At 36.5% G+C, this 16,758-nt stretch overlaps 1 protein-coding gene across 1 annotated transcript in view; it reads left to right on the top strand.

Moving 5' to 3' along the window:
* TMEM131 (transmembrane protein 131) overlaps window positions 1-16,758 on the top strand; it is a gene marked incomplete at its 5' end in the record, with an annotated part of 94,135 nt that overhangs the window by 22,683 nt on the left and 54,694 nt on the right. Inside the window, 2 exons of the mRNA XM_083855226.1 lie at window positions 8,274-8,314; window positions 14,902-14,970. Of these exons, the coding sequence (XP_083711352.1) occupies window positions 8,274-8,314; window positions 14,902-14,970 (110 nt within the window). The remainder of the gene's footprint in view (window positions 1-8,273; window positions 8,315-14,901; window positions 14,971-16,758) is intronic.

Below are 16,758 nucleotides of genomic sequence, written 5' to 3'. Positions count from 1 at the left end.
TATTAATGTAAATGCAGTGTAGCTTGGGTTTTTTCTTCAATAGGATGTGGTTTGCAGATGTCTATCTGTATAGTTGTTTGGCACTTCAGGGTCATAGACTGGGTTGGTTGTAATGGGAGATCGTGTAGACATTTTTCGTTGTGGTGGTAATGAAAGGTAGGTGGTGTTGTGTGTAGATGGGCTATGCCTGGCAGGTGACTCTTCTCTTCTTAAAACCTCTAGAGAAGTATGTGAGTTTCATGCCTAAGCTGGTTTTCCTGCTGCTTTTTTCTCAAATTTATGTGTACTTGGGTTTTTGTTAGGTTGTTTTGCATCTTCATGATAATTTTGTGCTAAAATCTACCTACAATTTCTTCGTGCAAGTTTTTTACAACACTCTGTAAATTTACTGGATTTTTATTTGTCACTACTTAAAGTGTAGTGTTTGAGACATTGTGCTGAGAGAGAGGACAGAGTAGTTCCTTTTCTGTTTAGTAACGCTTGTTTTAGTAATGCCAAAATGAGTTTTAATGCCAAATGAGTTGTAAGTTTTTGACAGCATTTTGTTTGCTCATGTAGTTTGTATTTCACTGTGCTTTCCAGGCACATAGTTTTCTTTAGTGTGCTATCAGTTATTCTCTGCCTAATTTTACATTTAAGCTCTCCTTCAGCTCAGTTTTGCTATGTCAGTGTCAGGCCGTCTCCTCCATGTGTTCTGATTATTTGAACCCTTGTCCAGGCCTGACAGATGCTTCATGTCTCTGACAATTATGTCATCTGCAACTATTAGGAGGGCTGAAATAAACTACAACTGTTACTTTTAATAATTTGTCCTTTCATGTTAAGCCAACATACCGGCTCACTTTTTGAGGACTTAACTTAGAAAAGTGAATGGTAAAGGAAAACTTATTTTTCAGAGCAAAGTTTTATTTTATATATATATATATATATATATATTTAGTTAATAAAGGACTGTTTCCCAGGTCCTTCTATTTGTTGTTAGAGCTTTTGCCTTGGGTATCTAATATTCTTCTTTACAGTGTAGTTGGGACCACTGTTTTCTAGAGTGATTGAATTTTTAATTGTTAATTCAGACTGCTTGGAAAGTACTTCTGCTTATGCAGTAGTATTTTTAAAGTAATGTATTGCTAAAGTGGAAAAGGAAAGTGGTAAGGCTTTTCAGTCAAATTATCTTAACATGAATCTGCTGCAATAAGCATAAGTGTATGAAATAATTTTTTACATGTAAACTCCTAGAAATTATTTTACTAGATAGGTTTGCAGAATAGCTGAAATAGAGGAGAAAAAAGAAAACCTGTGTGCTTATATATGGTTAATACATATTTGCTGTCTGTTCATAAACTGCTGTAAAATGCTTGTTGCAGAGACTGGTCCTACATAATAGAAAGACAGGACTTTAATGTGATGTGCAGTGGCTTTATAACACTGAAGACGTGGAACCAAATTACCTTTCTGGGACTCAGCTGTGTTGATCTCTTACTGGTGAAAGTTTAGTATTTTCTGCATGACCTATGCTTCATTCTCAGTGCAGCAAGCATAGCAAAGAATTCTCTTAACAGAGGTGGCAAGCATTCAGTTCAGCAACAGTGTTTTCAGGGAGTAAGGTCTAAGCATATTTTTTAATTAACTCAAATTTTCATATTGTAAATTGACTTTTTAAAGGGATTTGATGTGACTTCCATTGGTATCTGTGTAGCCAAAGTGTTCAGAATACAGCTCATAGGTGGGCAGTAAAGTGGCTGAACCATTGACCTCAATGGGTGTATTCTACAGGACAGAGTTCAGCTGGCAGTTGGCTACCTGTGACAGAGTTTGGAACTGAGGACAGCAATGCTTAATGTCTTTAGCAGCCTGGTTGGTGGTATGGAGAGTACTCTCAGTGAGTTTGGAGATGATACCAAATTGGCCAAAGTACTGGAGCAGTACTGCTGTTACACTGGAAGGCAAGGCTGCTGTTCAGAGGGCCTTCAGCAGGCTGACAGGAACCTTGTGACTTTCAGATCAGATAAGTGCAAGGCCTGCACCTGAGAGGAAACAAGTGTGACAGGACAGGCTGGGCTGTGACAGCAGCCCTGCAGAAAAGACATGGGGGGTTCTGGTAGAGAGCAGGTTGAACATAAGTTGTCCATGTGCTGTTGTAACAAAGACAACTGCCCAGCATACTGAACTGTGAACAAATGTGGACCCAGAAGATAAAGGGTGTAGTTTTTCCCCCCACCTGTGGTGCTGCACCTGAGTATTGTGTCCAGTCTGGGCTACCCAGTGTGAGGAAGGCCCTGACATACTGGAGCAGGCACAGCAGAGTAACACAGGATGATCAGGGGCTGGAAGGCTTTTCATGTTAGGATGTATTTTTTCAGCTATTAGGAGAAAAGACAAGAAGAAATGCGATTGCTCTGGGCAGTGTGGAATTAACAGGAACCAGCTTTTTCATTGTGTGCAGTGGAAGGACATGAAGCTTTGGACAGAGATTCCCAAACCCATGCAAGAAAAAAAAAAAAAAAAAAAAACTTTTAAACTTGAGGATGTTTAACACTGGACCAGGTTATTAAAGGAAGTTGTAGAATTTCTGTCTTTTGGGATGATGGCCCAAAGGTGTGAGCAAGCTGCACTAATGAGATCTTCACTGAGCAACAGCTGACTTGATGGCCGCTGGAGCTTTCTTTCCCATGTGTGTGGTTTTATAAAGGAGTAAGAGCTGTCTTAGTTTATTGCCATTGCTTATGAGCACCTGAAATTCTTCTGCTTCTTGTACTGGAAGAATTGCCATCCCCAGGCTTTAGATTAAAAATAATTGGTGCCCAGGAGTGACTGTTGCAAAGCCAGTGCCAATAGTATGTATTGCATCAGCTACAGTCAACTGATGATGTTTTTGTTTCCTTATGTGAGTTTGGGTCATGAAAGACCAGGGCAAGAATGACTTTAGTCTACTTTCAGCTTCCTTTCAGGTTACAGCATTCATTTTTTCATTACCTTAAGTGAGATACTCCTCATTAATTATGTTAATAATTTAATAATTAGCATAATTAAAATAAGCATAGAGCTCATGAGTGCAACAATGAAGATTTAAGCTGCCATTTATGGCATTATCACTTGCAGCTATTTCTCAGCATTTCGTTGCAAGCACCACCTACCTCTTTTACAAGAAGCAACCAGCCTTACTATGAAATAACAAATTGTAAAATGTTCTGAGTCCTTCAGACTGCAATAGTCTTTTAAATTGGTGTGGATACTCTCTTCTGTAGGAATATAGAAAACTTTGCTTGTTGAGAATTTTGTAAGCATTAAAGAAATATATTTACTGTTGAAAACTCCGGGCCTTGATTAAGAGTGTCTGCCTCCTTGCATTGTTCCAGCTGTCCTTGTTGAAGACTTCTGAGCTCTAGTTTAGTTGCTTAAACATAGGTAACCTCAATAGGAGTAAAATCTTAATAGTGCTATTTGAGATGTCCTGGGCATCAACATGGACCTGGCAGATATGGCACGGGGTGCAGGAGAAACCGTGTCCTTCTGGGTGTCAGTCTGAGACCAGGCAGGCTGCCCTAGGACATTTATCTCAAGTGGCAGCAGATGCCTATGTTTAGATGACTGAATGTAATGCTGGGTAATATGACCTCTTACCAAGAAGTGAAGAATAGCTATTATAACAAATTGATGAGACAATAAAATCAACTTGGTGGTTGTGATTGTTTGTTTAATGGGATTTTTTGGTTTTATGCTCTGGTGGAAGTTACCAACCATGGGTATTTCTTTAGAGATAGCCTTCAGGCTGTAAGGTTTGGATTTTGATTCTCTGTGTATGCAAAATTACTGTCTGGTGTCTTCCACAGTTATACTGAGTCTTTAAAGTGTACTTGGAGGTACAGATTCTCTGTGAAATCTGTCTTGAGAATATAAGCCTGTGGAGAGAAACTATTCTTAAGTCTTGAAACCATAGTGTTGGCTGACTGCCTTCAAATTTTCTAGCTCACGGTGTGCAAGCTTTCTCAAGATCTTTATAATGAAATCCTTTTGGTTTATAGTTTAATCCTTCTGGGGTAATATAAGACATTAAATTAAGGCGTGATACTGTTAGGAGCAACAGTCTCAATGTTATATGCTATCTTCAAATTTAAAAAAAAAATAAATTAAAAAAGAATCATCTGTCTTTAAGCCTTTAACACAGTGTTTTGGGCAGAAGGATCATAAATGCCTGTTACTGGTAAAATGGGTGAGTTTTCTCTCTTTCATTGTTTTTTCTGCTCAGTTGTATATTTTGACTGTTTCTTTTGTGCTGACCTTAGGTTTTATTGTTAGGGATTTGGATTAGGAAATTAATCCAATTGAAGGGATTTTCCCCCTGTAATTTATCTTATTATATTATCTTATTATATATCTTGAAATATTAAGTGTGCACATGCATCATACTTCCTGATCTGTACATTGCAATATTTTATTTGTAGTGCTTCTCCAATACAGATAAAATTTAATAAATGTTTCATATAAATCATATTTTGCTAATTCTGATCTTTTATGATTTATCCTTTATGGAAGAAAAGATGAAGCTGTATTTTTTAAAGACCATAATTTTATTTCTCTTTACCTGATAAACCAACAGTATTAAGCAAAACCTACACAATAAATAGATTGATCAGCTACATGGCTTTAGTTCCTGGCGGTTTAGGAAAAATAGCAGGCCAGACTGTAGTACAGTAGGTCCACAATTATACCTGCAGATCAAATTTAAAAAAAAAAAAGTATTTAGGGCTTGTAACTGGACCCAGTTGTATGTTTTTGTTTACTGCATGACTTGAAAGACTGACGTGTAATAAAAATGAGTGGTAATTATAGAAACTGCCACATGAGATTTATTTTTGGTTTAGTTCCATGATGCTGTAGTTGCTGAAGTTGGTATGCTATTTCTTTGCTCTTGATTGACCCTGATCCAAAAACTTTAAAAACCCCAGCAAAATCCACACAATGAAATACCCACAAAAACAATCAGACAAAGCAAAAAAAAACAAACAGCTCCTGCTTAGAAAATAGAAAGTGTAATTAAAATGAATTTATAATACTACTTGTGTTTAATGGACGTCTGAAAGCAAAACCCAGACTTTTCCTTGTAAGTGTTAATCTTTAATGTATTTTTGCTCTTAAATATATCTCAGAAATCCCAGTATTAGCAGAGTGATTTATGATTTTATACGTGATCTACAGATTTTTGACTTACTACTTTCATAGCAAAACAGTAATTTCAGACTGTAGGGGAAAACAATGGGTGTAAAGTCAGATCATTCAATTGTCAACAGCCAAGGCACTGTAGTAGTTGCACTTTTGTCAACTGTGTGTATTTCTGTTTGTTTCTGCGTTTTTCTGGGGTTAATTTTGATCTCCACTGCCTTCTGTCTAAAAATTGGCCTGGGCGGGATCTTAGACTGAGTCTAATATTAGTGGTATTGATAGCCAGTTATGATGCTTAAGAGTAAATATAACTATGTTTAACTTTCTGCGTGAAATTATTTAAAACTTAATAGAACGTGCTGTCTTGTTAGAGCCAAAGCAAGTTGTCAAGGATGGGGCAGTGATGGTAATGACTATTTTAGTTGCCCTGTCATAGGATCTGAACCTGTTAGCTTCATCATCTGGCTGTCAGGTAACTGCTGGTAACTTAATTATGTGCTTTAGTTATGTTTTGAAAGGAAAAAAAACCTCCATTGTTGAAGGAAATGTTTTATTTCGTTTTAGTGTTTAATGTGCTTGTAAGGATTACATGGTTTATGTAAGGTTTTATATATCTGGTAGTGTCACAGAGTAAGTTTGGTTGTTGTGGTTTAACTCCATCTGGATGCTCAGCCCCACGCAGCTGCTTGCTCTGTTTCCCCCAGTGGGATGGGATGGGAGAAGGGAATCTGATGAGTGAAAGTGGGAGAACTCATGGGATAAGATAAAGACACTTAAATAGGTAAAATAAAATAAAGAAGTCACAGAATTATAATCACAGAATGTTCTGAGTTGGAAGGGACCATAAGGATCAACGAGTCAAACTCCTGGCCCTGCACAGGACAGCCCCAAGATTCACACTATGTGCTTGAGAGTGTTGTCAAAACAGTTCTTAAATGCGTGTTTCAGCGCCTGACCATGTTTTAGGTGAAGAACCTTTTCCTAATATCAAACCTAAACCTTCTCAGACACATCCTGTCACAGAAGTCATATACCTACTGTCCTTATCTCAACCCATGAGTTTTCTCATGGTTGAAATGAGAAAATAATGTCTGGCAGCTTAAAAGTGGAAGGTTTTCCCTTGTTTTTCCAGTCTGAGGAAAATACAAGGTATGGAAGGAAGAGATCTGCCTTTTTCAGTTTAATTTCTTTAGATTTCAGAGCTAATTAACTTGTTAGTTAGCAGTACTTCCTATAAAGGTTTAGGCAGAAAACAATTTGTACCTTAAGCATTCATCACTTAACTAAAACTGATTTTAAATTTGTTCTTCTTCATTTTAATTGAATTTCTCTTACAACCTGTTGTAAACTGTTTTAGAGTAGTATTTACCTGTATCCTACTGCTAATAGAAAATGGAGTGTGGCATCGGAAGTTAAGAAGCTGAACTAAAAGCCTATCAGTATATGAGTAATATACCTTAGATTGGAAAACATGGAAAGATGTGTAAACTTTCTTTCTATTCATTAAATTAATGGTGTTTCAATGAAGAATAAGAAAAATGGACTGGTTTCCTAATTACAGTACAAAAGTAGCAGGTAAGTTTAAAGGAGAGCTTGCTGACTTTCAAATGACAATAACATAGTATAAAAGAGCTTGTTATTTACTCTTTTCTTCACTGAGGAAAACCTGCACTGATTATTTTGTACTGTAAAATGTAATTTCATGTGAACCCCTTCCTGCAATATCCCTTTAGCAAGGCAGTCTGACTCTCTATATCAGAGGTTTTAAACCCAAAAAAATCTAATGAATGTTCTGTGTGGCCTTTCAAATTTGCAAATAAATCCTCAAGTTACAAACAGATTAGCTTTGTTTTACAATGATAAATAATACACTTCCAGCGTAATTTAGTTTGATGCAAGTTGGAGGCTGAGTAAACAAAATAACTTCGTATTAAATCTGGAACAGTATGTAGATTTACAATCCAGAATTGATCCTTGACATGTATCAAACATTAATGTTTGTAGATTCAGTGATCTAATAAGAGTAATTATAAAATTTCCAAAAAGTTTCTCCAAATAGCAAAATCAAAATTCCTCTAATAAAAGAATCTATATTTTAAGTAAAGATAATTTAAAAAAAATTAAAAAATACTTTAGCTTAGAAAAAAAGAAAAAAAAAAGAAAAAAAAAGTGTAATTTTTAGCTGAAATAGAAATAAGTGAAGTGTCCCGCAAAAAGGACTTGATTTTTAGTTCTGAAATAAGATACAAGTTTGCATTCCCCTTGCAAACAAGTCACATCCTTGTACTAAAGGTTAATTGGTCAAGGTATGCTATAGACTTCATCAGACCTGTGAGCTTTCTTTCCACTCTCAGGAGGTAAGTATTCAGCTTGGCCATGAAATGTCTTTAAGAGGATGACTAAAATCCTCAGTTTGATTTCCAGATCCTGTGGGAAGAAAGTTTTCCAAGTCTGGTATGTTTTTAACATTAGCAGTATCAGAAGGACAGTGCATAATGCAGGCTTTTAAACCGGTTGGTATTTCTTAGGCAAGAGTAAACTAATTGGAAATCCCTAGACAACCTAACCTCCTTGTTTTCAGGTAATTAACTGAAATGTCCAGTGGAGTGGAAGAAGGGGTATGAATAACAGGCTAGATCATTAGCAGAGAAGGAGATGATGTTTCCTAGCTAATGGAGATTATAGCCTTCTTTGTTTTCTAGGTGTTAAATTACATCAGTGAGATAATTGGTGGACTGTTTCTTGTTTTATATGCTTTTCTTCAAACTAAAGTTTATTTCTTAGATCTATGTATGTAAGGTTTTTCTTTTGCTTCATATAGTTTTGTAATTTCCTGGACTTCCTCCTTCTCTCAGTTTTTAGGGTTTTAAGTTGCTGCTTGTTTTTTAGTTTGAGAGCATTACTACCACAGTTCTTGTCCAAGGCCAAACTTAATTTCTTTAATTGGAAAAAAAAAATTACATTTTCTTTCCAGTTCAGAACTTCTCCTTTTTTCTTTCAAGCTCTGATTTGCTAACTTGTTGACATTGACACGTTGTTAGATTGGGGTTTTTCCCTCCCAGGCGATATAATGCTGTTGGTCTCTAAAATTTAATTTTTTTTTTCTTTTACAGACTGAGACAACTATAGGCCTCAGTTCATATCAACAGAAAAGGTAAGCATCTTTCTTAAAGTTAAATACAGAATTTAATCATAAGATTTGTGATACTTTTTATAAGAATAATGAAGGCTTAGTGTAAAATGATCAAATAAAAACTATGGGATTTTTTTCAATTATTTTTGTCACACAGAGGAAATGAAACTAAAATGTGAGATAGTTCTTAATATTGAACAACTCAATCATAGAATGGTTTGAGTTGGAAGGGATCTTGAAGATAAGCTAGTTCCATCCCTCTGCCAGGGGCTGGGTTCCTGTCCCTCACTATCCTATCGATAAAGAATTTTTAATATCTCATCCAAACCTTCCCTCTTTCAGTTTAAAGCCCTTTCTTCCTTGTCCTAGCACTAAATGACCTTGTGAAAAGTCAGTCTCCACCTCTCTCGTAGCTCATTTTGGGTACTGGAAGGTGCTCCAAGTTCACTTCAGAGTCTTCTCTTCTTCAGACTGGGAACCCCAACTCTCCCAGCCTGTCTTTGTAGGAGAGGTGCTTTGTCTTGATCATCTTTGTGGCCCTTCATGAGGAAGAAACTTCACATTTGGAAAAAAAATCCTGAAGAATTCTTTAATTTACTTTGTAATGTGTACCACAGAGTAATTCTGAGTGAGACTCTGCTTGTAGATTGCTTTAAAATCATTTTTCTGTAGTTTCTTCTATTGAGGAGAAAGTTTGCCTGCTTCAAAAGTTCTTCATGTACTCTTTGAAGAAAAATTTGATGTTATCTTTAACAGACTCTTCCCCACATTCCTTTGTCCCATCATAGAATCATTAAAGTTGGAGAAGACCTCCAAGATCACCAACTCCTGTCTTCAGCCATATGCCACCATGCCCACTAAGCCATATCTATCACAGAGTTGTACATCTCATTTTGTGATGGTGATGTCACCCCTTCGCTAGGGAGGCTGTTCCCGTACTTAACCACATGGTGATTTTTTTCTGACTATCCAACCCGAATCTCCCCTGGCCGCGGCTTGAGGTCACTTCCTCCTGTTGTGTCTCTGGTTGCCTGGGAGGAGTGTGACCCCTACATGGCTACGGCCTCCTTTCAGGTGGTTGTAGAGAGCAGTGAGGTCACCTCTGAGCCTCCTTTTCTCCAGACTAGACATCCCATGACCCTGTCTTGTCTTCTCCTGTCCTGAAGACATAATCTGTTACTGAAGAGTTTTCCATGTATAATATCTGAGAAGGAAAATAAGTGGCCTCTTTTTTCCCTGGTCCCTAATTTTTCTCTGAAGAATCATCAGATATTCTTGTTTATTTAATGGGTGCATTGAACAGTAATAAGAAACTTGTTTTTTGCACAGTAACATTCAGCAAACTGTCATAGTGCATTTTCAGTAAATATAGTTCTGTTTTTTCCTCAACCTGTTTTCTGTTCCTTTTCAGGAAATCTAGTAAAAGAATTTTCCATTTCAGATTAGTTCCTATTTTACTGTGTGTATAATTGCTTAATTGTGGGCTTAAGATCCTTCTTTGTGCAAATTTTGAAAAACCTATGAAATCTCCAGCTGTGGACAGGAATGCAAACAGCTGTAGTTATGTGCTGCACTATGTCAGTCAGATTGCAAGTATGAGAACATTAATTTACAGGAATCACAGTTGAACAAAAGATAGCAATGATTAGTGTATTTCTGTATCTTGGATATAGCCAGACCTTATGGAGGTTCTTTAAATGGAATAGTATCTTGTTTAAATAATGAAATCTCAATGGCAGAAATAAAGTGCCTATATTGGCATCCACAGATCAGGTGCAATATTGTTTCCCAGGAAACAGCTAAATTTGATGGTTCTTGAGATTGGGGCCATGGATGAGATTGCTTACAGGATTTTTTTTTAAATTTTCATTTCTCAGCTAATAAGATTGCTTTATGTATTGGAAACTTCAGTGTTCTAGAGTGTGTTCTTTTAAAACACTGGTTTAGATATCTGAATACAAGTAGTCCATTCCACTTAAGAGTGCTGACCTATTTGAAGTTCAGTCACAATGTGATGAAGATCTGCATCACAAGCTCCCTGTTACCATGTTAGTTAGTAAATACCAAATTTCCTTTCTGTTTTTCTCTCTCACTGCTGTTATTGGTTTTGCATGAGTCTTTCATTTAAGTCTTCTTCTAGGTGATTTTTTTCAATGGCATTGATAAAAACAACATTTAACTTCTCTAGATGACTTGTCTTTCCTCATCCTTATTAGAGATTATTTCTTCTTTTTGGTATAGCTTGCCAATATTTTTCCCCATTTAGACACTTCATTCAGTTCTCTGATCTACATTTTAGCGCTAATTGGAAGGAGGGAAATGAACTAGCAATTTAATTTGTTTTGTTCGTGCCTATGGTCAGGTTACAGTGCATTGAAGCATCTCCCTGTTCTTTCCCAGACACTCCCCCTTGGGAATTGTTAGCTTTGAACTTTGTCTGGTATGAGTGTGTTTTCCTGATACAAGGTTAATATTGGCATATGCAAGCCAGCTACTATCTAGGTAGTTTGTGGGGGAAAAAAAGTGTTGCTAATCTTTTTATTCTTCTGCATTTTAGCAGAAGCTTCTGCCAATTACTGAAGTAGTCAATTGTTTTGTGGGAGTTCACTTTCTCACTGAACCTGTGATTAATACCCATATTTCTGAAAAAAATTCTAGCATTAAAAATTAAAATATGTTTTCTGATATATGCAGCTTAGCCTTATTCTTAAATATTAACAAGTTGTGGATGCATTCAGGCTACTTACAGAACCTTTTTAGCTCAAAAAGTCTGCAGTGGCTCTTTTGAGGATTCTGACACAAAAAGTACCCACTGCAAAGTATTTGCCAATTTGTCATTTTAAAGGTTCACATAGTTATTTTTAGTTAGCTTTTATTTGATTTTGTGGTAATAGAAATAAAGTAGCAACTTTCTATGAGTTCTTGTTGCTAAATAAAATCACGAGAATTAAGCTGTTTCACAGCTTAATTCTGCTCTCTTTATTTCTTTACAATTTATGGCACAAGAGAGGAAATAAAACTCTTTAAACAACTGCTGAAGTAATGTGGGAAAAAATACATGTGGAGCATGCTCAGATTTGAATTTTCTACAGTAGCAATTAAAGATGTTAGAGATAAGATTCCACAGAGCACATAACTCCTACAGAAATCCCAGAACAGCTAGAAAGGTAAAGTAAGGATACAGAGACACAGTTGCTACCCAACTTTGCAGAAATCTTTAAATACCGTATGTGACAAGCCTTTTCTTCATTTCCAAATGCAAAGATGTGCATTGATTATCTAAAATTGAGTGCACAGTACTCTGATAAACAGCAAAGCATTATGGAAGTGCTGAAGAATGTCCTTAAGACAGAAGGATATTGTGGCTCAGCACAGATGGATGCCCATATCAGCTACAGTGTTTGCAGGCATTGCTATTTGGACCATGTTTATGACAGCATCTGTGATGAACATTATTGAGACATGAAGTTGGCACCTCAGTGAATTGCATCTGGGTAGCAGCAGTATCTTAGTTAGTAGTTGAGGTAAATGCCCACTCAGATACAGCATGGATGGAACAAGGAGGATAATGGTCCTGCTAGGGACTACATGTAGTTCACTGTCAAGTCTCATTTTTAAAATCAAGATTCTTGCAGAAGGAAAAAAGATGTTGGGAACATTTAAATTATGGGTTCAGATGACTCCTGGCCAGTTTTTAGTCTGCTGGTGCTTGTTGACAGGTATCAGCTGTCATCTCTTCCAGATGCATCTTCTTTTTCATATTGTTCTTCCTGTCTTTAAAAGTTAGAAGACTTGGAGGGTAGGGAAGGAAAAATGTTTAAATTGTGATATAAGACCTGGAGCCATATTTCTACATGCATACAATAGTAATTAACTTCATGTCATTATGCTGTAAAGTCGCCCCACCCATGGGTGTATCCAGCCTTCGGTGAGCAAGTGCCCAGCAGAGCAGACATTATCATCATTTTCTAGTCTGCTGCAGGTTGACTCATGTTGGGCCCTTCGGTAGGCAAAGTTTGTGAATCCCAATATTGCTTGCTCCCTTTTGAATCTTATTACAGTTGTTACTTTTATTATAATAGTTGGCATTCATTATGATGTTCTTGTCTTTACCAAACTTTAACCAAATGTAACAAATTTAAAAAATCTATGTTGTCCAACCAGCTTTCCAGGATAATATTAGCTCTGTGACCTGAGAAGACGTTGCCTAACCTTTACATGTATGTGGAGAATTCAGTATGTCATGATTGTTTAAGTTAGGCCAAGTTACTCTTGACAGTGTTTTCAATGCATTTGAAATAAAGATATTAATTATCACTTTTGTAAATATTGTAAATATTTTTAGTATTTTTCCACAAGAGGAATCGATAGGTCACTCTACCAATAATTATTAATATAAAGGAAGTGCTGTCTAACTGTTCAAAGTTTTAATTTTGGAAGAAATGGACAGAATTATTTTTAAGATCACTTTAAGATGAGTGATTTCTGTTTAGCTTTACATTAACAATGGAGGTACAGGAGCTTTTTAACCTTTTTATTTAGAAGTGCATGCTAACTGGTTTTTAAAATTAGACTGTAAACTCTGAGGACATACTAGTCACTTTTTTATCCTTATGAAACATAACTGCAAGTATGGTTTTCCAGTTGTATTCTCCTGCATCCAGTGTCTCTGTAAACTTTGTTTTGTTGAGCATTTGCTGTACAGTTTGAGGTTTGAGTTTAGCCTGAGAAGCTGTACCCAAACCCTCTTATTTGTCAACTGTAATGTGTCACAGCCGCACTTAATACTAGCAAGAATTTTAACTTCTTGCTAGTAGACTTTAACTTCTTTAACTAGTAGATCTGAATACAGTTTTTCCTATCGGTGTCTTCTTGTATTTTCATTTCTGTTGTACTGCAGTCTGCACACACATGGCATATGTGCACGTGCACACACACACGTGCACACACACACACACACACACAGAGACACATATTTAAGTATATACCAAGTGCCTTAGTGCCTGGATGCACTAAGCCCACTCTTGTCCTGATAGTGTTTTATTACTTTCATGTGGACGAAGCTATTTTTAGTGACTAGGCTCTGGAGCATTGAAGATGCTTTGACATCCAAACACAGAGTGCTGGAAATTGATTAGCATGCTGTGTATTATACTTGAAGTCTGAAGATTCAGTCACAGAGTTTTAGAGTGAGTCATTGAGACATTGTAATTTTATTTAAAAAGCTTTTGATTTGATTTTGATTAAAGCATACAATTAAGATTTTCTAGCCTATTCTTAAACTTTTACTCCTGTAAATAGCTTCCTTGTTGAAGTGGTTCTGGAGTATGGAAAGACATCTGAATTTGATCAATAATTAGTTTTCCTGGAATTGCACTGGGTGGAATTGGATTGATCTTTGCTCAAGGCCTCAGCTTTCATAAGACAAGCCACATGTGCATGTACCATTTCCTGCCTGCTCCTCCCTGTTGAGGCAGAACTGCATAGTTCTCGGTAGAACTGGGTTTGCAGAGTAGCTTTCCTTACCCAGGACAACTGGCTGCAGCTCTGTCTTTGGACGTCTAGGGTTGATACAAAGTCAGAAAACAAGGATCTAAATCGATATCAGAATATAAGTTTTAATATCAGGAAAAAAAAGCGTTTGAGAAAAAAAAAAAGAAGCTGTTGGTCTTGCCATTCAGGAGCCATTGACCTTCTTCTATTCCTTAGTCTTCCCATTTATTTTTTTTTATGTTGTTGTCTCCCTGTTTTGTTTTTTGTATGAATAGGATTTTTATTCAGCTTAATTAAAGTTACAATTACAAAGATGCTTAACTGTGGTCACAATCACATCATTCTAATAAATAATAAAAAAATGTTTTGGTTAATGAAACTGCCTGTATTTTTTACTTCTAATTTTTGTTGTGGGTTAACTGTTGTGCTCTATATAACTGTACTGATAAAATAAGCAGTAGTAAAGGATAATTCCAGGTACTTTGGCTTCACTGCTGGATTGTTTGAGTGCTATTTAAGTTTTGGTCTTCATCTACTAGAATTCTGAAGAGTTTCCAGGGGGGGTTAGTATAGGCAAAACTAAGGAATGTTTCCAGAGCAGAGTCATTGTCTCCTGGATATTGCAAGTTTTAAACAGTATTGGGTATTTTCTCACATGTGGCCTCAGTACCTTCAAATGCATTCAAGATTGTTTACGTACTAATACACATGTAGCTGAGGAAACTCAGGATGTGTATGTAAATTACTGTTACACATTGGACAATATCCAAAACATCTTTCCTAGCAATGTTTGGACATTGCTATGAAAGATGATATAAACCTATTTAGTGTGTCATTTCACTCAGCCACCATTATATAAAGGAGAGGTTCACACTTCAGTTCTGTCCATTTTCAAGATTTGTGCTCTTGCATAATCTTTCTTGGAGACACCACATAATCATGTAGTAAAATTACAGTATACTGACTGGACAAGTTTGTTTTGTTTGCTTCTTCTTTTGAATTAGTTGCTTTATTAGTATTAATGAACGTTTTACTAAGGGGCTATTTGAGATGGGAAGGGAGCAAAAATGTGTTATTTAATAGTATCTTTTATGGCATTTCAATTTTTTTTGCAGTGTATCCCTGTATCGGGGAAATTGCCGACCTCTCCGGTTTGAGCCACCAATGCTGGACTTCCATGAACAGTAAGTTTAAAAGTCTTTTGATCTGTTTAGTTATGCAAATTAAAACAAAACAAAAAAAATCAACCAATCAAAAAAGTCCCAAAACAAGACAAAAAACCTCATCCACTGCAAAAAACAAACAACAAGCAAAAACCCAGAAAATGAATAGGAGCAGCATACAAAGCTGATAGAGAAGGTTGTATACATAGATTGCATTAATGGATTGTAAGTCTAACTGGCCCTCAGAGAGCTGCTGTACTCAGTCTTAAGCATCAACCTGTCAGTTGCTGTGGTTTTGGTGATGCGGGTGCTTGTACTTTTTAGGTACTTGTACAGCTGCTCTGCAGAGCGGATAGTTTTAAGTCTAGAACGTAATGTTCTGGGGTGAGATTACCTTTTTGCTTGAATATAACCCATGTCAGGGAGCGTGTACTCTAGTGTATCAGTTTTACTATTGCTTTAGTGGCAAAAAACCTGACTGTGGATCTGCAATTATTAGAACAGTAATGTTGAGTTTTGATAATACAGCCTCAAGGAGAACAAATACCCTCCAGAAACTTAGTTCCGTATTTTTTACCTTGCAACTGGTTGCTGTTTCCATTAAACAAAAGGGAGAAGGAAGGAAATTAAACATTTTATCACTGTATCAATTAGTTCCTCTGAGAACTACTTCAGTCTAAACTTGTTTTACCATGAACTGGTTACTGTGTATAGGTAGCTCCAGTCCCTCTTTCCCCAACAGTCCAAAGTGGTTCTGCAGTAGCTGTTCACGGAGCCTCTGTGCATGGTTGATACTTACACCAATGTAAACTGCAGTGAAGACATTTCAAATGTTTTGTTACCAGTTCAGCCTGGAAGAATGAAAACAGCCCAGGTGTGCCTTAGCAGCCTTAGCACAACATTCCTTTGCTCATCCTCAACCAGTACTGCTGCTGGATGAAAGGCTGTTACATTTACGGATAAGCCACAGATTATTAATAAAAATATAGTAACTTTTTTGGGAAGGGGAGACTATTGTACAGTGTGGTGGCTACAGAATTGTGCAAGGAAGCTCCTGTGTATTGACATGGTGCATACTTGTGTCTTTCTGAAAGAAGAGAAGCCATAACCATTTGTGTTGTTTGCACAGAGTAGCTTTCCAGCAATCACCTCTATACAAAAAAAATCCAATGTAAATGTTACTAAGTAACAAAGCTGTATGAAAATGCCTTATTTTATAGAACTTATTTGTACTCAGTCCAACAAAATTGTGGCTTTACTTCTGATTAAAGACAGAGTAAGTCACTCTGCCCCGTCTTTTTCCTTCAAAATTTCCTTTAGCTTTTGATGTTGTGTGATTTTGTTGTTTTTCTTCCTAATGTCAATAAGCAGTCCTAGGTAAGAGAATATTGAGTTTCTAAATTCAATAAAAAATAGCTAGTGGTAAGCTCTACTCGACTGCATCTCTGCTACAAGAAAATTAGGTTATAGTTAATAAATTATTTTGGTGAGTGCAGTACGAATTCAAACTTGTAGAGCAGTGTGCTTTTTGTCAGAGCTATGCTAAACTTATCTATTGATTTAAGTTATTTTCTTTTGTAAAAATTTTCAATTCATAGTAATTCCAGACTTGGATATTGGGAATGTATTTTATGCACCTTTTTCTACTGTGAATAAATGGGACGTTCTCTGAGATATCTTTTAAAGGTTATCTAGAGTTTGCATGCTTATGCTCTGAAGAAAGCTACATGTACTTTTTTGCTTTGTGGATTTCCAAACATGATATTTTTCCCATTACTGCAAGTAGATCCAAGACAGTACCATGAATAC

This window comes from Zosterops lateralis, assembly GCF_965231275.1.
Source record: "Zosterops lateralis genome assembly, chromosome: 2".
Classification (NCBI taxonomy): domain Eukaryota; kingdom Metazoa; phylum Chordata; class Aves; order Passeriformes; family Zosteropidae; genus Zosterops; species Zosterops lateralis.
The sequence above is the reverse complement of the archived record's forward strand: the minus strand, read 5'-3'. Positions and strand labels throughout refer to the sequence as shown.